This window comes from Serinus canaria, chromosome 5, assembly GCF_022539315.1.
Source record: "Serinus canaria isolate serCan28SL12 chromosome 5, serCan2020, whole genome shotgun sequence".
Lineage (NCBI taxonomy): Eukaryota > Metazoa > Chordata > Aves > Passeriformes > Fringillidae > Serinus > Serinus canaria.
Genome location: NC_066319.1, coordinates 52,059,429 through 52,085,940, shown reverse-complemented (window position 1 = coordinate 52,085,940; position 26,512 = coordinate 52,059,429). Strand labels below are relative to the sequence as shown.

General features: G+C 46.8%; 1 protein-coding gene across 3 annotated transcripts; it reads right to left on the bottom strand.

The window, feature by feature from the left end:
- On the bottom strand, window positions 1-26,512 carry EXOC3L4 (exocyst complex component 3 like 4). 3 transcript variants are annotated; one of them, XM_009101728.4, is made up of 12 exons: window positions 26,173-26,512; window positions 24,245-24,641; window positions 20,632-21,283; window positions 17,944-18,061; window positions 16,825-16,950; window positions 15,478-15,578; window positions 14,013-14,108; window positions 12,268-12,382; window positions 10,190-10,312; window positions 9,755-9,907; window positions 8,175-8,296; window positions 1-6,018 (listed from the first exon to the last, which is right to left on the bottom strand). In XM_009101728.4, the coding sequence occupies exons 2-12, from the start codon at window positions 24,582-24,584 to the stop codon at window positions 5,856-5,858; spliced, it is 2,109 nt and encodes a 702-aa protein (XP_009099976.1). In that variant the 5' UTR covers window positions 24,585-24,641; window positions 26,173-26,512; the 3' UTR covers window positions 1-5,855. The 3 variants fall into 3 exon arrangements, with proteins under 3 accessions (XP_009099976.1, XP_018762750.1, XP_018762749.1); XM_018907205.3 differs by lacking the exon at window positions 1-6,018 and adding an exon at window positions 6,751-7,362; XM_018907204.3 differs by lacking the exon at window positions 1-6,018 and adding an exon at window positions 7,383-7,492.

Genomic DNA, 26,512 nt, shown 5'->3' with positions numbered 1-26,512 from the left:
TTGAGCTGTCTTAGTATTTAATCACTTGCAAAAGGCATTTTGGTGGAAATGAGAAATCCCAGACCCAAGGGTGAGGGCCAAAAGCAGAGGAAATTGTGTGTTCAGGTTCAACCTCCTCCCTGCAGGCAGTGCTGAAATGTCACATGTGGAATTCCATGTGGTGCTTCCAAATAACAACTCCTTCCGGAGCTTGCTGGGACAACATCTTACCACAGGCAAATCCAGCCTTTGAGCTGGATTTTGGGCTTTTGTTTCTCTCCAAGTCTGCTCGCAGACAGCGCTTCCGTCATCCCAGGAATGGTCTTTGTTTCAGAGGGTGACTAACAGCTGCTTAGCAAGGCACAGGGTGGATTCAGCCTTGAGATCACTGAGGGAAAGAGGCACAGTGGGCTTTTGCTGGTGCTTTGGAGGCTCAAGGCCCTTTTGTTTGAAGAGCTCTCAAAACGAAAGCATGAGAAATGCATTCCTGAGCTCCAGCTGGGGCCATGAGGGGAAGATGACAGTCCGTGAGTGCATGACGTGCTTTTAGAGACGAAAGCCACCAGACTTTTGGCCTTGTGCTGCCTCATGAATCCCTGATGATTAATTCCATGATTGCCTCTTACCCACTCAATGAGCTTCTATTCATAGTTCAGTTCTTTTGGGAAATATTTTTCCCCCAAGTTTTGGAAAAAAGTATTGAAAAGTTGTGAGCTCCCTCACTGAGGAAATGATTCCCAGCACTTTGTGCCTTGCTCAAGGTGCTGGACTTGTGTGATTAGTTTGATTTTCCCTTCATTTCAGTTCTGTGATTACCCATGATGTGCTTCACCAGGAAGTACTGTTGGATAGGAGCCTGGTCTTGTGGAAGGTGTCCCTGTTCATGGCAGGTGGGTTGGAATGAGTTGATCTTTGGCATCCCTTCCAATTCTAACCATTCTATGATTCTGTAAAAGCCCCTGGTGGTAGGGATCACATGGTGGCCTCAGCAGTCCGGCCCTGCCAGCAGTAGTGGTGGTTTTGCTGCTAACGTGGGTCTGCTTACTTTGGTAGAAGCTTCTCTATGCCTGACCTCCACAGAAAATGGAGAGGAGCACATTCCTTCCCTTTTGCAGCCATTTTTTAACCAACTGGAAGACAATTGTCACATCTGTAGTCTGTGGCACCCCTGGAAATACTTCCTTAGTCCATAGACAGAAAAAAGTTGAAGGCCACTGCTCAGCACTAACCAATATTAAGCAAAGCTCTCATTGTCTATGAATGCAGCTTGTGAAATCATTCCTGTTTTCTGGGCTTTCTTCTGATTCTCAGCCTCTCTTTCCCAGCTGTAGTTTGCCATCCCCTTCCCTGGGGCTGAGTGCAGCCCCCTTTCTGTCTTCTGGCTTGGTTTGCTTTTTCTGCACTTCTGCAGTGTTCACACAAAAGCAGGTCTGTCTTGCCTGGCGCCAGTCTTCCCACAATCCTGGGAACCAAGGCATAATCCTGCATCCCCTAGCAAAGCCATGGCATGTCCCCAGTGCCACACTCATTATGGAGCTCAGGCAATGGGCCTACTCATGCTGCCAAGCACAATTTCATGCCTGGCCAAACATAAACTATGCCTGGTCAAATGTCTTGGGACTTAGGTGCTCACATTTAATCTGCCCTTCACTCTTTCTGCCTCATTTAGAAACAGCTACAATCTCTGTGCAGCTTGCAGGAAAGCCTTACACTGACAATTCAAGACTTTCAGGTAGTATGAAGATGGCAGAAATACTACAACAGACTTTTTCTGGAGTTTTCTGTGCCTTACATATTCTTTTCTGGGAAAATGTATTCTAATGGTGTCATATGAATTTACAAATACAAGTTGAGAGTACTACACTAGAAGAGTATTTGCAGTACTCTGTGTGACAGGGATCAAGGGAGGCAGGCAAAGTTTGTGCACTCTGTGTCCTCAAGCTGGGACTAGAGAATGTTCTAGTAGTTTTTTAAAAGTTAATCCACTTTTTCAACCCATTAATGTACATCAGCCTTCACCTTTTCCCAGTACTGTCTTTTTGTTGTAACAGTGATAGCAAATATTTTAAATCAATGCTCCAGCAGCCTGACTGCTCTCTTGCTCAGGTTTCATGGGGGAAGTGGGCCAATCCCAGTAGTAATGTCAGGTGTCATTAGCAGTATTACATAAAATTGTCCTCAAGGAATGCAAATGCACAGTGATGCTGAGCAGAGCATTCCTGTATCTGTCCAGTACCAAAGAACCAAAATGACTGGCTTTGGGGCAGTAAATCCAACCAAAACAAGATTTCCTGAAGAAAGATGCAAAATATAGAAGATAAATGTTTGCTAACCTCTGCTGCTTGGGAGAAGAGTGATATATAACTACTAAAGCAGTGAAGCCTTAAACTAATACAACTGAGATAATAATGCCCTGGCACCTCTTGTCATCTCAGCTGTGTGTTTTGGGGTAGTGTCAGGTCACATCACCCAGCCTGTAAAGTGGATGCAATACATCATTCCTCTTCTTACTGATCATCCTTAATATTTTAAACCAACTGGGAGATAATTTCGGAAAGATACCACATGACAAGGAGCTAAACTTTACAGTGGTGCTGCACTAAAAGGCTCTTTTCAGGAATATTTTGACTGATTGATTATGATCCCTAGCTGAGGGACAGCCTCCTGGGCATTCACTGGTACTTGGTACTCTTGGTACTTTTCCTTTCTTGCTTCGAGTCTCTTTCCCATATCTTTCTTCCAGGAAAGAACAACCTCACAGAGCAAAACTGGTGAAATGGTGGCATCTGATGGCTGGTCTCAGATGGCAAATGCCAGCTCATGCTCCCTGACCGCTGTCACTGACCTTTGCTTTTCACCCCAAACCAGAAAAAAAGTATTGTGAAACATCAGAGACTTCTGAAACAATAAAAACAAAACATTTTTCACCACCCACACAGCACTGTCACCTGTGCCAGATCTGCCTCCCCTCCCCCCGAAATGCAACATTCACTCCTGAGAAGCTAAGTCTGGAGAGAGTTTGCCTTTTTCATTTAGTTTGATGCTTTTGAGACAGCATTATTCACCAGAGATGCATATGCATATAGTAGCTTGGGCCATTTGGGGTAAAAGTGAGAAGAGTGTCATGAAGGGAATGTAACTTTGTGCTGGGATAGAAATAGGGATGATGGTGTTTTTCTTCACAGAGAAACCACAAGCAGAAGGAATTAACAGGGTAATAATTGAGCTTCTTGGCACTTTCCTACAAGAGACACACATATTCCACGTTTAAAAGCCCTGGGAGGGGCCTTTCTTCTTTTTTTTTTTTTTTTTTTTTTGGAATGTGAAATATGGCTGTAATGAACACTGGGTCTTCCACAGAAGACAGCTGTGGACAGCAGCAGCTCATTTTGGAAAGCCCATCCCTTCCTTTTTCCTTGCTCAGCTGGCTCCAGGGTCTGCTCTGCAGCCCAGACCAAGCATCCCTCTGCTCCTCACCTATCCCGGAGCCCCCTCTCCACTTGCACAGCTGTTGGGGCAGGGCTGAACCATGGCCTTGACGTAATGGGGTTAACCTTAAACTGGTTTGCTCAAGAGCAACAGCCAGAGAGCAGCAGCTCCCAGAGGAAGCTGTCTGTGCGCCTGGCACTCACTCACAGGATGCCAGGCTGCAGGATCTGAGTTTCCCAGGAGAGGCTGTGACAAAAGGCAGACATTGTGCCCAGCTTTCCTCTATGACTTCAGGGGAGCAACTTGCATTTATTAGGAAACGGAAACCGAGCACCTTATCTAATCCCAGGGACAGGCAGCTGGGGCCTGAGGAAAGGCAGTGGCTTTGTGGAGGTCTGCCAGTAAAATAATATGATTGAAAACCACAGTATACATTTAAATAATGCCCTTGGGAAAATGCCACAGCTGCCTTGCATGAGGTGCTTGGATGAGAGATGCATATGCGGTAGAGGGAAATTTCTGATGCACAAAATCTCTCACTGAGGCTTTAGTGCCTCAAATCTGGCACTCCAGGAGTGCAGCTTTAGAAATCTCAGGCCTAGCTTGAAAAATTCAAAATCCTCTTTGTATCTCTCCCACTCAGTCAATCCTTCTAACAATAAATGTAAGTCTCTCAGCACTGATGCCCTTCCCTGCTGCTGGGAAGGGGAATGTAGCTCACAGACCCATGGGGGTAGGTGTAATCACAGGGCTCCTTGCTTGCACCATTTCCCCAGCTCAGGGGAGGGGAACTCCAAAGTGTTCATGTGTTCTGCACACCTAATGGGAGACTCAGATGATACTTTACTTCTCCTTCTGCATAGCAAATACAGGGAGTCACCAAGCTGAGCGTTTGTGGGAATTGTCGTGAGATGTATTGAAGAGTGGTGCAGGGTAGAAATTCCACCCAGGATTTCCTGCTTCAGGCTCTCAATTTATACCTGATATTTCAAAGCCATCTTTAGAAAAACACCTTATCTTGACTGTGGAGGTAACAAGTCTTCCTTAGAAAAATTTTCATATGATGATTGTGAATTAAAGGTGCACTTTGTGCTTCTTTATCCATCAGAACTTTTCCCTTGGCCTGCCACCAGTGCCTGCTGCTCACCCAGGCTGAAATTGATACTCATGCAACCCAAAGCAAAGAAAACAAAAGAGACGCACTGCTGATGCCATAAGCTCTGCTGCCAGAAAAAATAGTGTTCAAGTCTATGCCATGTCCACATTTATCAGTTTAGTAGGTCATAAACACATCTCTGTAAAGTCTTAGATTAAATCCTGTGGAGGGCAACCTAAAGGATAAATTGAATTAAATAAAATCAGATTTATACAGCTTCAGGCTGCTGAATGATTCTCTCAGTCTTCCCTGCAGATGCTGGATGTAATGCTTTGGATCCTTCATGGAGTTAACCCTGTAGTGATCATGCCCATCAATGGGATGATGCTGGTTTATACCAGATGAGGATCTCATCTGTAGTGCTGTCTGTCCACCTCACATTTGGTTTCCTACTGCAGTCAGACTGTAACAGATTTATTAAAATGCATTTGAACACATATGAAAATGGACTGGAGGCATGGTGGCATTTTCCCCAAGTCAAGGAGAACTTGGAGCCTCCCTCCACATGGCATCTCCGATCCAGACGTGTCTATACACGTGGAGATGTGATGGCATGAACAGATCTTCAGTCCAACAGGACTTTGGCAAGGCAGCCCTTGACTGAGGAGAATCTGCTGAAAGGCCAGAGGGGCCATGCGGGCCACCCTGGAGGGGAGAGCATTCCATGTGCTGTGGGTCCTGGCCGTGGGGTTTGGTTACCCGATGTTTTCCTCCCCAAGCAGGTTGTGGTTTCTAGCCTCAGGTCACAGCGTCATGACCTTGTGTCATGCCAGCTCAGCCAGCTGGTTTGCGGGGGAGGAAATAAAAATTGGGTCCTACCACATCCCTGCCCAAGCTCTGCCCCTTGGTGGCTCATGGGCACTAATTATGAGGGAGGCTCTTGCTCTGCTGCTATATAATTATGCAGAGCACAGTCCAAGCCTTAATATAGGGCTGAGGCCTTAATATAGCTCTGAGTGAACTGCTTTTGGTTCTCTCCTGTTCTTTGAAAGTATATTTAATCTTGTACCAAATAGTGGAGCAGCCTCCTAGCAATAGAATCCATACGGAACATGAGGTGGACACCGTGGCAGGGCTGGAGCTGCTGCCCAGGAGCTCTTACAGGAGGTTGATGTCTTGGTGCATTTGTTATCTTTGGGTTCTGAACTTGGGGTAGCAAGTTCAGGAAACTACTCCTTTCTCCACAGCAGTCAAAAATCTGGGTTTGCAGAGGAGCAAGGTGGGTTAGCAGATTTTGGATCATGTGTAGAGGCAGTGTAGGAGGAGGCAGGATGCTGACTTTGGTCCTGTGTTAGAAGCAGCTGCAGATTACTGGAACATCAATTTCAGCAAAGAGTGTGCCGCCCTTCCCTTCACTGGAGCTCTCCTGTGCATGGCACACTTGCTGAAAAATCGCTGCTCTCCTGGTGCGCCCCAGCCCCCGGAGCGCCAGGATGGCCAGGATGTGCTCCTTCCTGCAGAAACCAAACAAGACCTGGCTCAGATCTCACCAGCAAAACCAGCCCAGAGCAAGTGGTTGTTGTGAGCAACCAGCAGCTGTGCTGGAGACAGAGCAAGGCTATAGCAAAGTGCCAGGGACTGACCCCTCACCACACTGGAGGAGCCACCAGGATGGGAGTCTGCAGCCTCTGGAGGTAATAAACCAGCGAGCAGCAGCTCCTGCCACACCACACTGGTGGGACAGCCTCCTGCTGCTGGTGCTGCAGGGAATTTCCTCCTCTCTCTCCACAGCCATGATACCCTTTGCGTGTTTTCCAGTGTGGCTGTGGACCTTTTGTGTAATGATTATTTTGAGATGAGTAATGGAAGTGCTAATATTTAGGAAGCTGATAGGTACTAATTAGATTAGAACTGGAAAGCCAACTTGAAAACATACCCTGTTCCAGTAATCTCAGTGTATTCAAATTTATAATGTCTCTGAGAGCTCAGGGGAAAAATTAACAGGGACCTGAACAGGAAGTAATGCAGGTCCAGCAGGTTCCGCCACGTTTTCCGAACTTCATTGTTAAAATAATGTTACTCAATAATGGAAAAGCAGAAATTAAATAAACCAAGAGGACAAGTCTTAAAACCTGGCTTGGATCTGAGGCTAATGATGAAAAAGTAGCACAAATCACAGCCTTGTAAATGGCTTTTCTGACTGGAAATTGGTTTTCAAATAACCATTGTTGATGATTAGCCGTCATTTACCTCCCCCACCCTTCCCAGAACAGGCATGCCTCATTCAGCTTAGTCTGGCCACTGGGATTAAACCCTTATTGGGGTTTATTTATTTGCTTTGTTTTGTTTGGTTTTTTGTTTGTACCTATCTTTTTTTGTAAGATTGGTATGGTCACCTAGGTAATTGCTCAGGAACAATTGTTCCTTTACATTTCCATGTCTTGAATTCCCTCACACAGATAAGCTTGAAGAATACCTGAACCACCCAATTTAAATCTAGTTATGAAAATATTTGAGTCTCAGTTTTGGGGAGTATATTTAATGTGATCTTTTTTCTCAATATTTGAGGCTCCACTACAATATTCTAGCAATTAGTTAAATCTTATGGATTATTTTGATTGCATAAATGTCATCCAGTGCTGAAGCTTTTGGTGCTTTTTGTTGTGGTTTTTTGTTTTTTATGAAATTACTCTGATGAAATGGAATTTATTGCAGTCTGTACTACTGATATTCATTCACAGTGTTTGAAAGAAGAGCTGTAGAAGAGAAGGTAACTTCTGATTTGCAGCTGCTTAGCCATGCACAGAGCTAGTCACTTTCTTTACTTTTCCAGGAGTTTTAAATTTTCCAGATGCAGCCTTGGAAAGAAAATGGAAAGTACAAAAGAAAGAATTTGTAATTTATTCCAAAATTTAATGGTTGTGTTGAGGCCGTTTCAGAAATTGCAGCTGAACTGTGTCAATGGTTGCCACGGTTTGAGGTCTGGGCCTGGGAACAGGAGACAAACTGTTTGCTCTAAATCTGGAGCCTGCAAATTTGCAAACAGGGCTGATACTGGTAATGCAGTGGAAAACAAACTGGAGCTTCACTGTGAAATAAGGTTCATTTAGAGCAATAAAATGGAATTCAGTGATTTAATGCATGGGGATGGTGCAAAACTGTTTCAGGAGAGCTCTAGACTTGACATTATGAAGCATTTTTAAAATGAGGTGCTGGAGCAGGCTTCCTAGAGAGGTAGTTGATGTCCCAGGCCTGTCAGTGCTCAAGAGGCATTTGGATAATTTACATTAACAGGCCTTTAATAATTTAATACATTAACTTTTGGTCAGGCCTGAAGTGATCAGGAAGTTGGACTGGATTATCACTGTAACTCCCTTCCTAATAGACTGAAATAGTTCTATTCTGTTCTATTCTATTCCATTCCATTCTAAGATGAAAAGGCTTTGAAGGTAATTTGTGTGTATTATATGATACAGCACACAGGGAAAAAAAATAAGTATGCAGCCATAAAGAGAGAAAAATAAGTTGGGATTCCCACTGTTGCTGGCATCTTGATCTCTAATGTGTGGCTACCCACAAACAGAAGCTGAAGAGCTCATCCGAGGCGCAGGAAAAGCTGGTGCTGTTTGGGATGGAGCCCAACAGTCCTGGCATCTGCCACTTCACGTACCTGATATCTGGATAGTCCTGGCACAACTCCTTGACATATGACTTGATCTTGTCTTTTTTCTTCTCCCCAATGATATTGGCAATGTGGTATATGACAGGGAGGAGCCAGTCAGCTTTGGAGCCCTGTGGACAAAGAATCACATGGGGACATCAGGGACATCAGCACCTGCTAAATGCCTTTTTCCCTTCGGCCAGAGCAGGGCAGTGGGATGTACTGGGGTGAGCCAGGACTGGTGCAGGCAGGACAGGTTGCCTCAGGCAGGCAGCAGGGTACTGGGTGGCAATGGCAAGCCACCCCTGGGGGCTCTCCCAGACCTGACCCTGCACTTCCCCATTCCCATGAGCACCCAAGCAAGCCAGACCCTGAGCAGGGCATTGTGGCTGTGGTCCAGCATAGCAGTGGATGCCAGCACTGCACTCCTGCTGCCTGATAGTTTCATGTGCCTCATCTCTGAGGTGGGATTTAGTGCCCTGGAAGCCTGACTTTCCACAAAATCCAATTAATTCAACTTTGATTTCCCTGAAAACCCCAAACTGTTGCTGTGAGAGATGGAAATATTAAAGGTTAATGACTCAACCAACTGCAATCACTGTTTTTGACCAACAGACCCGTAAACTGCAACAATCAAGTCTTGTTGCTATATCTACAGGTGGTGATACCTTCTCCCTCCTATCTGCCTTTTTCTTTCTTTTCCTTATATATTTTCTAAAGTGATATTTTTATACTTTTATAATGTTATATTACTATAGGTAATAACCAAAATGGCGACATACCTCCTTTCCATTGTAATCAAATTGTTTTAAAATAAACCAGCCATATACACACACACAGACATCCATCCATCTATCTATCTATCTATCTATCTATCTGTCTGTCTGTCTGTCTGTCTATCTATCTATCTGTCTGTCTATCTATCTATCTATCTATCTATCTATCTATCTATCTATCTATCTATCTATCTGTCTCACACCAGTTATTCAGTGTTGTGCCACTCTAATCTGGCCCAAGGGATTTATGGACAGGAACCTCAGTTACCCCACCTTCATGGCTGGGTTGTAACAGTTGTCCAGCTACAAAACTCTCAGACTGCCACCACTTTTTCCCCTCACCCTACTGTACACAGGCTGTGTACCCAGATGACAAGGCAGGGATCCTTGTCACCAAAGGATCCCTGCCCTGGTACAGCTCAACTCCATGAGCTGTACCAGGGCAGGGATCCTTTGGTGACAAAGTGCATCCCATGGCCTGAGGGAACAGGCCCAGGAAGAAGTTGCCACAGGATGAGTGTGATCCTACAGCACATGAACCACCCTGTGCAAAGCTCCCTGGGAACACCAGGTGCTGCCATCAGAGAGCTGCTGGCTGAACATGCACAAGCTGCCAATTCAGAGAGGCTGCCAGGCTGGAAACCCACACCATGAACCTGCAGCACACCCTGCTCACTCTCTTTTCAACACTTCGATATTTCTTGAGGCTTGTCCTCCTCAAGAGCCTGCTGTCTGGTCTCTGTGAAGCCAAGTGGGAAAATTGCACCTCTGGGAGTGGGGCAGCCAGGGGATGCCAGGAGACAACTCCCATACCTGATCAATGAGTGCATTGTGAATGATTGCAGCTTCCTGGCTCATCTTTCTGCTCACTTGCTGACGTGTGTCCCCATTCATTTTCCATCTGGGTTTGATGATCTGTGTGACATATTCCTTCACCACATATTTATGAACTTCATGTAGAAATTCCTGGTTAAAAAGAAGCAAACCTCATGGGTTTTTTTGTTCATTCAAGACCAAGGCAGTGAGAGAAGGCAGGGAAAGCCCTCAGGACTTTGGCAGCACCTGAGGGCATGGAGGAGATACAGGAAGGCAGCACACCATCAGCACACACTCACTCATATCTGCAGCCCTCAGAGTTATAAAGAGCAACCACTGTTGCAGAGGAGTCTGCAGGTCTTACCACAGCACAGAAAATGATGGTGTGGCCCCTCAGCATTCCTGTGCCCAGGTGTGGGACTGGCTGCCTACCTGCCCCAGAGGCTCCCTCATGTGCTGCAGGTGCTCAGAGAACTGCGAGACAGCCGACGCCAGAGTCTCCGGCCTTTCCGTCGCCAAAATCCAGTTCTTGGTCAGGATTTTCTTAAGGAGTGGCTGAAAAAAGAGCAACTCACTGATGGCATGGGTATGTTCAGAGTAGCTGACGATGCCCTAGCTGAGGGCACCCAGCTATACACCTGATCTCAGGCTCAAACTGAAAGCACAGAGCACCCCCTCTGCATGAAGGCACACGAGGAGCAGGCTGGGTTTCTCTTTCCACCCCAGGGAATTCACACCCATGTCTCCCCTTCCTGTAGGCATCTCAGTACAGAGAGAAGCATCACACTCTGAGCAGGAGATGTTTTGGCATTAAAGGCTTATTTAGAATACCTCATTTCCTTGCTCTGTGATACCTTCTGATCCACCAACTCTATTTCTTTAGGTAAATAAATGTGTTTTTCTAATATATTGGGCAAGAAAGAGATAAGAATGTTAATCACAAGCAACTCAGGCATGACTAGAACAGGCTGTGGTGGGCAACCATGTATGCCACTGTTACATGGAAACAAAAATTCACTTGGTAGTGAATATCTTGGAAATTAGCCCAGTAATCCATCACCTCTAGAGCCTTCTCCATAAGGAAATCAAGCTCTTTGTGTTCACAGTCCTTCTAGGAGGCTCTCTGTACTCCTGCAGACCTGCATGAAGTCTTGCTGTGATTTTCCTTCTGCTCCTTGCTCTGATGTGGTGGTAGGGGGAATGGCAGCTGGGAGCATCTCCAGCTTTATGTCTCATGGTTAGGGATAGCATGGGAGTGATGGTGCTGTTTCCCATCTGTCCTGGGTACAAGGTACTCTGACCAAGTGTCCTTAACAGGTTCTTTTCCTTTGTTGGGTCCCGAGAGCTAATGTACCTTCATATAGAAACAGCAATATCTGCTAAAGACTTCTGGCACCTGGAAGACCCTTCCCTAAAGGTCAAATGCAAAATATCCTTTCTTTGACATGTCCCCTTTTCTCTTCCTAGCTCTCATGATCTCTGTCTTTAGACTCCTGGCAATCTCCTTCCCAATTACCTCCCCCCTTGCTGTGCTCCCAGCCTGCCTGAGAGCTGATTAGAAATGCTTTGACTCGGCCTCTCTCAGTTCTCACGACATTTCAGCTCTCTTGCTCAATGCCTTGGCTCAGGGCCTTTCCTCATCTGCTGCTTAGGCTCCAAGACAAGATCTGCAGTCACTGGAAAGTCCCCTTGGCCAGGAGGGCTTGGCTTAGGTTGGAGAAATTCCCTGACTGTCCTAGTTTCTGGAAGTTATGTTTGGGGATTTAGAAAGTGAATTAGGATAAGTGAAAAGGGGTGGGACCAAAGGCTTGATTTCCCCCATCTCTTCTATAATACCAGCTGGAGCTAGCAGACCCCTACTGGCTGAGGGCAGGAAGGTTCATCTATAGCACCTGAGAAGCACAAACTTAATTGCAGCACATTGTCTTTTAGACTACTTAACACAAGCCAAATTTTATCAGAGTTTTATCAGTTGATACAAGACCTTTAGCATTCTCATTCTGGAACAATAAGTCTTTTGTCACCATGGGAACAGCCTGGAAAAATCACCCCTACCAGAATGAATTCTGTCCTATCTGAAGAGGTTTCTGACAGGCTGTGATGGTAGGTCTATGAATCAGTAAGTCAAAGTCCTGAAAAATCCAAATGATTTGATAGAAAGAAAAGTGTCCCATTGGTGGTGTTCAGCTGGCTTCTCCCGTGCTTCACTTCACATAAAATTTTCCCCACTGCTTTGCCTGAGAGACTGGAAGCTGCTAAATATCCTTTTCTTTTAATTGCTATTAACAACTTGAAAAATGTTTCATTGCTCATAGCAAAAAATTCCCAGGATGCTGGAAGTGTTGCTTTTTAAGGGGGATTTCCACAGGTGTTAAATACATTTTGGAAGGGCCATAATGTCATGTGCTGCAAAATGAGGTTTAGTTGGTGAGACAAGGGAAGGGCAGTGACCCTCATCTGCTGCACATAAACCTTATAATGAGGAAATAATGTGGCCAAGATCTTCTTACCTGTGTTTTTGTTCTTAATTTTGTTAAAAAAATATTTGTGAAGTTCCTTGTCAGAGCTGCCAAAATCTTCTGTAGTTCATCAGTATCGACTTTAAATGCTGTTTCCAACCCTGACCTACAGAGAGACAGAGATCACCAATGAGTTAATGTTAAAATGTAAACTATTACATGGCCCTAAGCATCTTATCTGGATTGGCATGTTGGATATTACTTTTAAATAAACTTGTGTTTCTACTACTTCCTCTTGGAAACACTTAGTGAGTCAAAGTAATGGCTCTTTTTGCACAATCCTGTACACTGAAAATTAATCATAGATGAGTAACTGTGGTTAAAAACCCCCTCAGATTTCCTCATCAGGTTCAGTGACAGTGCAGCCATACAGAGCAGTTGTGTAGGCCAGTTGCTTTTTCACTTGAGCAACATCTCTGCAAAATGATTTCCAGGTACCTGGGAGAGAACTGAGGGGTGTGGGGGAAAAGTAAATAATAAAGCCAGAGAAGGGAAAGCTGCTGACCCTGTGTCCCCCAGAGCCTGTCTGATTTACTCCACACAATGTCTGTCAGCATCAGCTGGGATGGTAACCTGTGGAATTTCCTAAGGACAGTGCATACTTCTGCAATGTTTCATCTTACGAGAAAGAAAACTTCTGAGAGGTTGATGAAATTCCCAATGTGTGTGTGTGTGTGTGTGTGTGCTTTAGGGGCATTGTGACCTCCTGGCTTTCTTCTCAGTTTCCATCCCTGTCCCACTGTAACATGCTCAGTGTTGGTGAGGAGGGGAACTGAGGCAGCACCACCACAAAAAAAGGGCATCATCTGTGATGCCTGAGCATCCCTGGATGTGCCACATCCACTGCTGTAACCACAGAGAACAGCAGGTTCCTGTCACTGCCCAGATTTATCTGTCTGAGGCTGTGCTGGCAGGACTGCAAGGCACCCAACACCATCCCTGTCATCCCAGGCTGGAGCTCAAGACTGTAACTCCGGTTAAACACCTGAAGTCTGGGTCCAGCATCCAAAAGAATTGTGCTGTTAGGACACCTACCTCTGCCCCACAAGTCATCACCCCAGGCTGAGGAATGTTTAACTTGACTCAGGAATAAACCCATCACCCAAACACTTCTAGCTCCCTGCCTGGGGCTGTCGTCTCCCTTCAGCCCCTCTCCATTGCCCAGCAGGGAAGGGGCAGCAAAGTCCCGCAGGGGCAGCAGGAGGCAGGGAAAGCCATTTCCTCGGCGAGGTGAGCATTGCTGGAGAGACCGTGCCATCTAGAGACTTGCTGGCGGTAGTGCTCCCTGCAGATGGAGCCGTCGGCTCCTGCGAGACCCAACACGAAATCCCCTCCATCCCCTGAGTAATTCTTGGCATATGCATCTCTGCCGGAGCGGTGCAGCAGCAGGGGCTGGAAATCACACCCTAATCTTTCCGATGGCCAGAGCCCACGCACTAATCCTGTAGTGTTTTGCCGGGCTGACAAACAAAAGCATCACATCTGCATGGCAAAGATATCCCCAGATGCTGATAAGCCCCTGGACTTCAGCAAAGATGCCACTGCATCCATCCATATTACTGTCTCTTCACCCTTGTGGCTTTTATTTGCATCCCTTGGGGGAAATCCTCCTGTGAGGATTTCCCTCTGTGGAGGCTGTGCACCCACCAGGGCACCTCAAGGAGAGCTTGGTCTTTCCTTTCTAGATCCTGCCACCCCCAGACCCCAGAAAAGTGGCTCAGGGGGAGCAGACTTACACCAGGTCATGGAAGCTGTTGATGTAGGCAACAAGGTGGGGCACAAAGATGGGGCTGTCCTGGGCAGTGCTCCACGCCATGAACTCCTGCTCAAACCTGTAGGAAAATGCAGCCAGGTGTCATTAACGGTGGGGCACTGAGAATGCCCTGTCTTCTTTGTACATGGTGGTGTCAGGAGACACCTGTGGCTGGCCCAACCTGTCCCCTCTGTATGCAGACAAGTTTTTTCCAGCTGTCATAACAAGTGTGTGCAGTGGAGGGAATAGATGGCAGATAATTGTGGGTTTAGGATGTGCTCGCTTGAGCAGGTGTGCAGCACTTTTGGAGAGATGCCAGGGATGTTGGGAGGCCAAATCTCTGACTTTTCTTCATGCTGAGGGTTTAATTGCAGGTGTGGTACACAGGCTTATAAGTCTGAGCCTTCATTTTACTGGCTTTTGGGGCAATATATTATGTGCCTTTTGAAAACACAGGGCTGATTTTATAACAGAAGATGTATAGGAATAGGGCAGCACACCTACCTTCCCTCCCCGCAAAACCTCACTGTGGCTTTTAGGTTGGGGTTTTTTTTTGTAACACCAATTTCATGGGGTTGACAGCTGTTTCACAGCCAGCTCCACGCTGAAGGCAGGGGGCTGTGTGCTCAGGCAGGCTTTGCCTGGTGGTCCCATTCTTTGTTACGGTAAAGGAACCTGCTTGAGCTGGCCCCAGCCACTTGCATCTCAGGTTTGTTTAAGTAAAAGCTTAAGTTTCAGTGTTCCCTTCATCTGAGAGCCCTGGCTGCTCCAGCTTGCATTTGACACAGTTTTTGATTTAAAATTAAAAAAAAAAAAAAAAAAAAGGAAAGGAAAAAAAATAAGGAAAAAAATAAAAAAGAGAACAAAGAAAAGGGAAAAAACAACAAAGAAAAAAAGAAAAAACATTATTTCAACAATTTCCTTTGGGCACTGGGTAGATTTTAAGGGACTCGGGAGGCAGCCCAGCTGTGTGTTTTGCCAGGGTATAGCAGAGAGGGTCTCATCAGCCCTTTTTTATGCCCATAGCCAGAGAAAACCACTCAGCAGGACTCATCCCAGGATACCCTTTTGGGCAAAGAGGCTTTTGGTCTGAGGGGTCCATAAACAGTACTTGCTCATGACTGAAGCTGCAAGTGATCAGTATCCAATGTCACAAAAGTCCTGGGTGGATGGGACTGTAGTGATCCCTTTCCAGGTAGCAGCTACTTCCCAGACCTCTGACATTAGATATCTGGGCTCACAGAGTCCCATCTGGGTCTGTTTATGACTCCCTCCAAGTTGTTTTGCAGCTTGCTTTTTACTGGGCTCACTGTGATCTCTAATTCTTCCAGGAGCAGACTTGTGCCTGCTCAGTGCCAGTGTCTGGTCCAGTGCCTGGCCCTCTTCCCTGTTTTTTTACCAGTGTGGGACTCATTTAGAAAGAAAGTACCGCCCAGAGCAGTGATGACCTTGGTACGAATTCAAGCAGCTCTGCCATGCACAGCTCAAGCATTTTGTTTTCCAGGCTTCCACTGATAGCTCCAGATGACTTCACGAACTGCCCGATGATCTAGAAAAGGGAATGAAGAAACTCGAGTGAGTGGTACAAGCACTGGTGAAACATCCATCCCAAGGATCTCAGGCAGCTTTGGCTGGTAAGAATGGCTCACCTAGCAAAGGGGCAAACAGCCAACTTGTTGCCAGGAGGTTTTCATTAATCTCTGGTTGTTTTAAAAATTATAATGCAGAATGGGCCAGGAAGCATCAAATGATTTGTGATGTTATCATTCACCCCAATGGCCTCATGCCCTTCTGCTGTCTGAGTGTGAGTTAGAGGCAGTGTTGGCTGGAGCTCTGGCGTGTCCTGGTGTCATCCTCCTCTTTTGGGGGAATTGCTGGAATTCCCCCAAGCCAAAGCCCAAGGGGAGCTTGTCCCGTGTAGGAGCCCATGATAAGGGTGACTATAAGACCCATCTCTGAGGCCCCACACAAGCCCCCTTCTCAGGAGTGATACCAGGGCAGCACAGAGGGTCAGGCTGAACTCTTGTTTGCACTGGAACTCCTCCCAGATTCCCATTCCCACAACCTCAGCTGCACTTCTGGACTGAGGTGTGTTGCAGTCCTACTCTGATACTTCCCATGGCTTCCTATCCATCTGCTAAACCATTTCAGACCTGCCTTCCCTGTGATCACATAATGTGTCATATTCCTCTATGGAAAAAGAATCACATCAGCGGGCAAAACTCCTTGATTTTCTTTCTTTCTCTCTCCCTCTCTTTTTCTGTTAGTATTATTTAATTGAAGTGACTCAACCAATTGAGTGATGAGAATTAATCCAAACCCCTCCTGCCTTTATTAGCCTGTAGTCCCTAAAGCTAGTAGGGGCTTTTGTTTTTTGTACTGTTTAAATTGGAGTGGCTGTCACTGCCTACAGCCTTTCCCCGGCTTCCACAGCCCTGGGACAAAGTTGCTCTTTAAGCCAAAGGTTTTTTCAAAGAAACCTTTTCTTTCCACCTTTTTTTCAATTCTCTTTCTTCTGCCTAATCAAAGAGGTTTAGGGACTTTAAAATCAGTTGCCTATTATGTTGCTGACACAATTGACAGCAGGTTTAATTTGCAGCTAGAAGGCAAGCGGGAGAGCTAAAAGTTGTAATAAACGGCATTTTCTGCTCTAATGTATTCTGCCAGTGTGTGACTTACATAAATTATCGCAGGAGGCGGTACCTCCACCCCAGAAGGAAATGATCCAGTTTCCCTGGAGCCACAGAGACACCTCCCCCTCTTCCCCCCCCCCTTTCCCCCAGCTAATTAAATACCGTTTGAATATCAAAAGAGAGTGAGGCGTGGTAGAGGTTTTCCTTCTCTTCTAAATGAACTTCCTTCTCCCACTTCTCCGTGACCTCTAGTCTCAGGATGTTTCCAAAACAACTTTTGATTTTCTCCTAAATGTTAAACATAGGAAGGAAACATGCAGCTCAGGATAATGAAGCAAACACAAGTGCAGCACCTCGCTGCATTTTGCTCCCTAAGCAGGTGGGTGCGGCCACACGAAGGGCATGGAAAGGTGAGCAGAGTCATGGCTTTGCTCCAGACCTCAGGAGAAAACAGGAGCTGTGCTCTGTGTGTGCAAGGTACTCCCCAATCAAAGGAGAGCCATTCTCCTGGCAGGGAAACAGTGGATCAGCTGTTTGTTTGATTGCAAAGTCCTCCAGCACACGGAATGTACCAGGTCAGGATTAAAGATCAAGCCAGTGCTTTCCAGGGTACATCCAGTCAGGCAGGGAGCAGCACTGTTCAGTTCTGGCCGATAAATCAATCTTGTTGCTGGTGAAACAAAGTGATCTTTCACCAGCACGGTGGAGCAATATTGATTTCATTCAGCTGGGTACCTTGAGCTCACCTTGAGCTGTGCCTTGATTCAGAAATGATTTGCAACAAAATGTCTGAGCCCAGCAAAGAGCCAGGAAAGTCTTACACAGGGTGCCAGACAAGGACTGCAGAAAGACAACGGGGAAGGGGCTTCATCAGAGGACACAAACCATGAGTGTATTCTCTGGTGGGGATGCCCAAAGTCTGCCAGTAGCACACCTCACATGGGCTGGAGGAGATCCCACACAGGGACAGTAGCTGCTAAAATGCCTTTGCCCCTGACTTTGCAATGCAAAGTACGGTCTGCTGAAGCCCAGCGATGACCTTTCATAAGTGTCTGCCATACTGAGTGGGTCTGGTACATCCTGTTGGCTCTGCTTGGGTCCCCAAGGTGCTATTCAGGAATATTTTGCTTTAGAGTACAGGCCACTCTGTGTGGGGCCAGTAGGACTCAGCACCTGGTGGGGCTGGAAATCACAATGTAGTCATCCAAAACATCTTTCTGGGAGGCTGGGGCTCCTGTACCTTCCCTGGGGGGCATGTGGGGACTAGGTCAAAACTCTCACCTTTGCAGACGCAATGTAGTCATTTTTCAGTTTATCCCAATCAGCTGGTGTTAGCAGCAAGGACAGGTTTTCTGTCTTAACCTCTGGTTTGAGCTCAGGATGACCCAGAAAGAATTCACTGGAAAGAATCAAATGAAAAAATTGTAATGCCTCAGAGTGTGAATAAACTGATAGAATATTCATGCAGCATGAGCTACATAATTACTAAGCCATGAGAAATATACTTAAAGCTTAAAATGTGCCGCTTGTTTTCAAGGTTTAACAAGAAAATCTTTCCTTTCTATTCAAAATCCTAATTATTCAAACCCAAAATGATCTAAGGTTCCAGCCCACTTCAGAAATCATGAGACTTCTGAGTTGTTTGGACATGAAAAGTGCTATGAGAATTTACTTTTTAAAATAAACAACGTGAAGCTGATTCATTTGACTAGAAGCTTGCAAAATGCCTTTCAGGGTAATTCCTGTAGTAGCGTGTTTCTTTGGAGTTAGTCCATCTCCCTGCCTCCCCTGCAGTGTCATATCACAGCTCATGTCAGCCTGTGGTTTGTCTCTGTGCACTATCCTGATCCAGGGGAGGTGGCAGAGCAGGACCTGGAAGGCACTGCCATGCCTGGGACATGAGCCATGTTCCCCTGCAGATGGAAGTGGTGGGTGAACGTGCAGCTACAGAGTCTGACTCCAGAGAGGGCTCAGCTGACACCAGACTTTGCTGCTCGCTTTCCTCTGGACTGACACGTAATCAGGCCAGCTGATTAGCACAGAAGCAGGGGAAGGGAGGGAGCGCCTTTGTTCATCTCTCTGGGGCAGGAAACATGTTATTAGCCTGCACAATTGAATGTGCTACTCCTACAACCCGCCACAGACTGTGGAGGCACCGCATCTTGCAGGGCAGTGAAGGTGGAAAAGAGAAGGAAGAAAATATTTGTGCCCTTGATGAAGGTGGGGCCTAAAGTTTGAGCTGTCATCTTGTTAATGGAGGAACACGCCTGCAATGTCCTACACACAGCCTGCACATTTGCTCAGCCACCAGAAAGGGGTCCCATTGCCACACCAGCACTGTGCCCACAGCCAGGTTCAGATACAAGTGAGGACTGTAATGTACAAGGTTAGGCTGCTGCAGAGTGACTGCTCAGCATAAAATAAGTCCAGCCTGCTGGTAGTGTCCTGGAGTCAATGGTTCCGTGGTCATGGTTCAGATTTCCCAGAAAGGAAAATCTCCACACGTGGAGCATTGCACAACCCAGCTGCTACCAGAGCCTGCTGCTCCTTTTAAAGGAGAACACAGATTTAAATATGGACTCTCCACCACATCTGAAAGGACAAGTGTGTACTCAAGGCTCAGGGGGCCTATTCCCACCTCTTTATTGTTTTTTTCCCCCCCATTTGTTTGAATTGTAACATCAAAATGAGTTTGGGTCAGTCAGTCTCTTCCTTTTTGATTATTTACTCCAAGAGAGAATGAAGTTTTTTTGAATGGGAAAATCAAATGAAAATAGCCCAGAACAGCCAGGTGACTGCAAGCAGTGCCCCAAACAACTGCAAACTCTCAATAAGCCCTTTCAAAGCAATTTAGAGAAATACGGCAGGGGCGCTTTTCTTTGGTACAGAACCTGGCTGCTGGAGCTCATTTTTTTCCTTGCTCTCCTGCAATGCCAGGGTGGGGCCATGCAAGAATTTCCCTTCAGATGAGAACTGCAGGGGTTTGTGATGCTGAGGGGGTTACATGCATCACTATGATCACCACACTCTAGGTGGGGTTTTAAGAGCAACTGGGTTAAGTTCACAGAAGAAACCTCTTGAGGGCTGTTCAAAACAAAGACCTCCTGCAATGGAAATGTTTCTTACCCAAAAGCTACCCCAGGCTGGGGGTGTTCTGGGCAACAGTGTGCTGCTGCTTGCCCCTCTCTGTCACTGCCTCCTTTCTGACCATTTTGACCCACTGTATGGCTCAGTGCTGATACTCCTGTCTTCACTTCTTCTTTGTTTTATTTGAGGACTGCCAATGGGTTTGTGTTTCTCCCTTCCTTGAATATCTGGCTCAGACCATACCTGGAGGCCAGCTCCAGACAGACACAATTTTGCTTTGACAGAACTGTTTTCACGTGTTCATTTTCCAGAACCCCTGAACTGCAGGGAGCTATGTCTTAAACCCCTCCCATTCAACCAACAGACACATCTGAGACAGAGCCTTTGTTTTCATATGTCTAATTACCCTCAATGATGTCTTGACTCCTCTTTTAGAGGACTGACCCCATGCATGGGGGTTAATGTGGCCCATTTCCAAATGTATTACAATTTTAATTAAACAGGAAGAAGACATCCCCCACAGGCCCCTGCCTGTGCCTGGAAAAGTCACTGAACAGCTGTTGAATCTTGCAAAATATATGCAGAAAGGAGCACATTTATCAGAGCAGGTTTATCAAATGCGGGGAGGAGCTTCCTGGCACATGGGAACAGCAGGTAGGAGACAGGGGAAAATGGGGTGATGTAGATCTGTAAAAAGCAGTTAAGTGCTTTATCCACAGACCTTTGTCCCCACCTATTAACAGATTTGCTATCTGGCTCTACTCTAGTCACTGCATCTCGCTTGCTTGGAAAACTGAAAATGGCCTGGTGCTTTTGGAGTACCCCTCAGCCCCATGGCTCCCCAGAAGAGGCAGAGGCAGTGTGGCAATCACAGCAGCTCACCTGTGGTAGGTGTTGGCCACCCAGTTAAGCAAGGTGTAGAGCTCCTGGAAGTCCAGTGGTCCCTGGGAGAGTTCTTGCAAATGTGAAGCAATGGCATTGTGAAAAGCTTCCACATATGTGTCACACACCTGGTACTCCTCTGGATAGCATTTTTTTACTGATGACTTGATTTTCAGTAAATCTTCCTTCAGGTGTTCCTGGAGGAAATGTAAGTGGAGATCAAGCCAAGAAGTTGCTTCTTCCCTTGATGCCATGGGTGCCATCAGAACTCTTTTTCTTGCACTCTCGTTGATAGCTTCCCTCCATTGCTCCCTCCACTTCCTGGGCCTGCCCAGCAAATCTGAGCCGGGACGAGCAGCATTGTCTGTGCTGGAATGAGCTGCTTCTTCAAGGGCAATTAAAGTCACCATGGAGGTCAGCATGGTATGCTGTAAAGTGGGATCCTCCAGTGTTCCCTCCACTATGGACTTGATTGCATTTGTGATGGAATTATAAAGCAAATCCACATCCTTGGATTTCCGTACAAGCTCCTGGGGGTTATCACTGTATTTCTCAGAATCCCATTCAGAGATGGTCTCATCTTCCATTAGCTTGATACTTGCAAATGCTTCCAAAAGTTGTCTTTTCTGAATAAGTTCATTGATTTCCATTACTGCAGAAACAGGGGGAACAGAGCAGGCATTAGGCTATTGACAGGTTGGTAACAGGACAAGATGCCTGACAGGGAGACTTGCAGGGGCCTGTTCAGAGTAGTCAGGTTCCAGCAGTGCCTCTGAGACTGCCCCTGGGCCTCCCTGATCTCCCCAGCTCCTCTTGGACACAGGAGAGGAAAACAGTGGGAAAGCAATCACTGCAAATTGAGCCACATCCTTAAACAGCTGGTTACAGAGACAGGAAATATCAAAAAATCTGCTGATAGCTCTGCAGGAAGGCCTCAAGCAATGGCTGGTAAGGCTGCACAGAGGGACACTGGAGGCTCAGGCTGCATAGAACTCTGCCCCTCTTGCTCTGTCCCTCTGCTGGTGTGGAGATGAGATGGAACAGGCAGCAGGAATGGTTCAGGATATGCCTTACCAGCAGGATTTCTTTTAGTATGGGTGTCTTTGTTTTCCTGCATACCACTGTGCTCAGCACAGCTCTGCTGCTGTGTTGGCCCTGGTGGTGTAGCCCAGCTCAGGCACCTCTGGCTGAAAGGACATTTCAGTGTGCTGCCCAAGAGGGCAGGGAGAGTGCCCAGGGTTCTGGCAGGGGCAGTGGGAAGGAACACAGCAGGACAGACCCCTTTGGGTGTCCTGAACTCTTGGGTTAGGTCTCTCTCTCTGGTCCCAGCCTACCCTGTTCTCAGAGATACCAGGGCTCTGAGAGAGCCTCCTATCTGTAATCTTGCAGACAGGTGCCAAGCACTGCCTCACACCAGTGATGTTTTATCCCAAATGCTGAGCACTGCTGTCCCTCAGTGGTTTGGGGAGTTATGGGCATTGTAGAGCCATCTAAACCTTTGGATCTGTGGTGCTTCTGGTACTCAGGTCTCACGTGGGTTTCTCCACCTCCTTTGCTTTTGGCACCCACTGCCAGAACGGGCTGGTGTTGGCTGGGGGGAAGTCACCCAATACTGCTCCTCCCAAAGTGGCTGAGGTCTACTGAGTTTCCCACTTGTTTTGCAAAGTCTTGCTCCTGCAAGAACCACTGCCTATTTACCAGTAAGATAAGAAGTATTTGCCCTGTGTTGAGGACATCCAAGAGCACTGTTAGCTTTTGAGAGACCCTGGGAATCTCTCACCCTCTCCATCTCCCTAACAGATGCATTGAACAGGAGATCCCACTCTGACACTGGGCATAAGAAAAATACTAAAGAGAAGGGAAAGGGTGTCCCTTAGGCACTTGTGGCCACTGCTTCTGGGACATACACATACAAAATGATACAGAAAAATTGGAGAGTACTCAGAGAAGGATTGGTTCATAGCACATCATTTCTGCCCTTAGGCTTATCTGCACACAGGTTTTATGCCATATGTACCACGTGATCTTTGTAGCATAAGAGTATTTTTGTGAAGACAGAAAAATGCCAAATAACCAAACTATTGATGCCTCACAGAACACATAGATCTTCGAGTGCCTACATGGTGCTACAGTTGCTTCTGCACTCAGAAAGAAAGAAATTCTACCAATTAACTTAGTCTCTTCTAGATAAATTAATATAAAACCTGTGTTTACACAAATGCTTGCAGTGAGAGACTAGAGAAATACATTCTGTTCTGTTTATCAAAGTGAGAAAACACCATTTAATCACCATCTAGCATAATTATTCAGGGAGGTGATGTTGGGTGCTAAATGGATCTTTAATTCAGCAATACAATATCAGCCAGCTGGTGGTTGAAGGAAGACAATTGAAAGGCAATTAACTATTATGCAGCTTAATGATGCACATGGTGGAATCTCCATCACTTGCCATATTATCTCAGGATGGGATGTGTTTCTGACAGAGCTGCTCTAGTCCAGGCCAAACACAAGCTATTGGGCAGAGAATGGGCCTTATTCGTGTAATTTCTCAGCTTGTTTATTTCAGGAGATCAGAAAGCTTGTGATAACATTTTCTGCCACTCCTCCTCTCTGACCCTTGGAGATCAGACTAGCCAAGTTTATGAGATGGGCTCAGATCCAGCTTACCAAGCTCACAATGTATCAGTGTAAAGCAGTAAATCACTTCCCAGCACAGTAGAGCACATTACAGCAGTGAGGCAGTGTCAGCCCATGCATCTGATCCCTGTGGCACCCTACGCAGTACACCAAGAATTTCTTTCTAGAAATTTAGGCTGAGGAGAGCCAAGTCGTGTTCACCTCAGTCTATCTCCACGTGAATGCATTGTAGCACCTCTGCCTTGAGAAGGTGGAGGACAGCAGTGCTCAAACCATTATCAAAGTCATTGCAGTCTGCTCACACCTGAGGGAAAGGTGAGAGCTGTGCTAAAAGGAATTGTTATAATTTGTCTGAGACCTATCTATAAAATTCTGACAAAACACATGAGAGTAACCAGCCTGAGGAAGACCATAATCAAATACTTGCAACATTGCTGCTGTGAGGACAAGTGGAAAGTCAACGCAAGAGAGCAAAATATCTGTGGAAGTCTCTTTGCAAGGCAATCTCTAAGATGAAGAACCAAAGTGGAGCTTCTAAGCCAAATCAGAGCCAAACCATCTTTCTTCCCCTCTAGCCCTTGCAGCATCCTACAGAGCACAGCTGGAGGACCATCAGTCTGAGAGCTGAAGAGCAGAAATTGTCCAGGACAGCAATGCAGGCAATAGCACACTGCACTTGTAGGTATTGTCAGACCAGCAGTTCCCAAACTGTGCTCAGCAGCCTGGGGACTGATCCTGGGCAGTATCATACTGACAGGCTGGTAGGTTGGCTGCTGATATGGCTGAGCTAATGCAGGGGAGGCCACAGAGCAGCATGTTCAGTGACAGAGCCTTGCCCAGCTGGGCTGGGTGACACACCAACATGCAAGGGGTGCCCAGTTCTTTAGCGCCTCTGCTGGGCCCAAGCCTTGCACACTGTAAATTAATGTTACATTTATCCTGACAGGAAAATGGTACTGGTGGTTTTGTGTCTTACCTGAAAGAGGTTTTGCTTCAATGGGCTCACGTAGTTCAACAACCTTCTCCACGCTATTACAGGTCGTGGGCTTGCTCTCCTCGTAGCTCCTGAGTGTTTGCAGAAGCCTTTTTGCATTCCAAGTGGCAGTATCTTCCTTCCCTCTCTCTTTCTTCAGACTTCGTTTTGATTTCCGGATGCTTAACATTGTTTTAATGCCTCTTTCAAAGAACCCACTGTCCCTGCTCTGCCAGTCAGTCCCTGGGCTGCTCAGTTCAGAAGCAACCTCCATCTTTTCCTCCCCTGGACTCTTCTGGGGAGAGGCTGGTTCTGAGGTCACACTCCTTGTGTCCAACTCCATATTTCTATTTATCTGGTCCTTCAACAGGAGGCTTACCAAAGAGGTTGATGGCAATCACTGAAATGCATACAACAGCAGAATTAGAGATGTCTTTATCAGGGTATTAGTGTGTCTCCAAAGTCAGTCCTGGATTGAAAATCTGGCCCATTCTTTTCCTGTGCCTAAATACAAGGACAGAGCAAGATGTTGTGACCTGTAGCTGCTGAAACAATCTCTCTACCCATAGACAGCAGATGCTGGCCTAAACCTGGTGCTCTGGAGAACTTTTAACTCCATAAAACAGGCAAATGGCAACTATTTCCCCAGCACCAAGGAATCATGAGATATCAGAGAGGTTGAAATTTGTGTAAACATACAATTTCAGTGAGTAACCAGATATGGTTTTACTTTCCATTCTTCTAGGTGGATTTCCAGCCATGCAGGAATAATAATCTTCCTGAATCTCACTGGGTTGTTTCCACTTTCTGGTGTGAATATGGCATCTTTGGGTTTTGTTGCTACTTCTGCCCTGCTCAAACCCTGAGCTGCTGCTGCTGCTGCTGGAGGTGGCCCAGGGGTGAGTGGTTCCCAGCAGGTGGCTGAGCTCTGCTCTAGCCCCTTCCACCAAAGCCACAGCTGTCTCTGCACTCTGAATTGTCATGGTTACAGCACAGGAGGCAATACAAGGCAGGAAGGGTTCACATCACTCATCCTGCCTCAGAGCACTGCATCCCATTATGCCAAGGATGGGTATCTCCAGGGTCAGACAAACTCTGCACAAGCCACAGGGGGTGCTGCAGGAGATTCCAGATTTCCTGTCAGAGCTGCTGGGCTGCAGTCACAGCCTCTGCACTTGCTCAGTTCCTGCCCTGCTGCAGACAGCCTCCCCTCTGCCCACCCTGAGGGCTGCCAAGGTGTTTGGGAAGAGGGAGGAGAGAGGTTTTGCCTTCCTCCCTTGCAAAGGGCTCCCAGACCAGCTGATATAGCCCATTCACAGAGCCATTGTACATTGCAGTGCCCTGAGAATGGAAAATGTCACATTTCTTCAGAGCAGGCTCAAGGCAGCTGAGTGAACAGTTCAAATTATTAGAAACACCTATTGCTTGAGGTGACACAGGACCTGCCTGTCTTGGGTCTGTCCAGCCTACAGAAGCCAGAGAGTGAAAAATAATTGCAGTCAATAGACACGTTGGGACTCTAGAAATAGATCTCATCCTTCCTCAGTCAGATTTTGCTCCCTTGTGCAAGGTTCCTTCACAGGCTGTGAAGTGCAGGGATGATATCTTCCCATGGGTTTGCTGAGCTGCTCGCCCAGCGGGGCTCAGACCCTGTCTCACACACTCTCATGGGAGGGAGTATTTAACCATTCACTGCCTTGCTCAGGAGCTCACCATCACAGCCCATACAGAGGGTGGGAGGGAGAGGAGGGCACCCCGCTGCCCAGGGATTTCAGTGAAAGGAGGCTGAGATCTCAGCTCAGACTCTGCAGGGGGCTCTGCAGCCAGAGCAGAGGAGCAGCAATGCTCAAAGGGGTGACCGACATGGTGGAGAGAGCCAGGGGAAAAGGAATAAAAGGTGTGAGCCCATGAGAAAGGAAAGGACTACATACCTCAGTACTGACAGAAGTGATCCCCTCCACAGCAAGCTGGGATAGCACAGGTGTGATCCACAGAAACTGGGAGCAGCTCCGTGCTGCAGGAAATCCAGGGCAGATGCAGTGGCAGGTGAGCAGCTCTGCAGGACAGAGCTCCGGGCCCACTCACCCACCTCAGCTGACTGGGGCACCATCACTCACACATGTGCTGGCCAAGGGGCTCCCTCTGGGAGTGGTGCTGCTCTCCATCCTCCTTAACCCTGTGCAAAAGGCTGTTAAAAGTGGAAAAAAGGGCCTGTCTGCTCCTGCCCAGGGGCTCCAGCACCTTCACTTGTTTGATATCTGGAAAAGACTC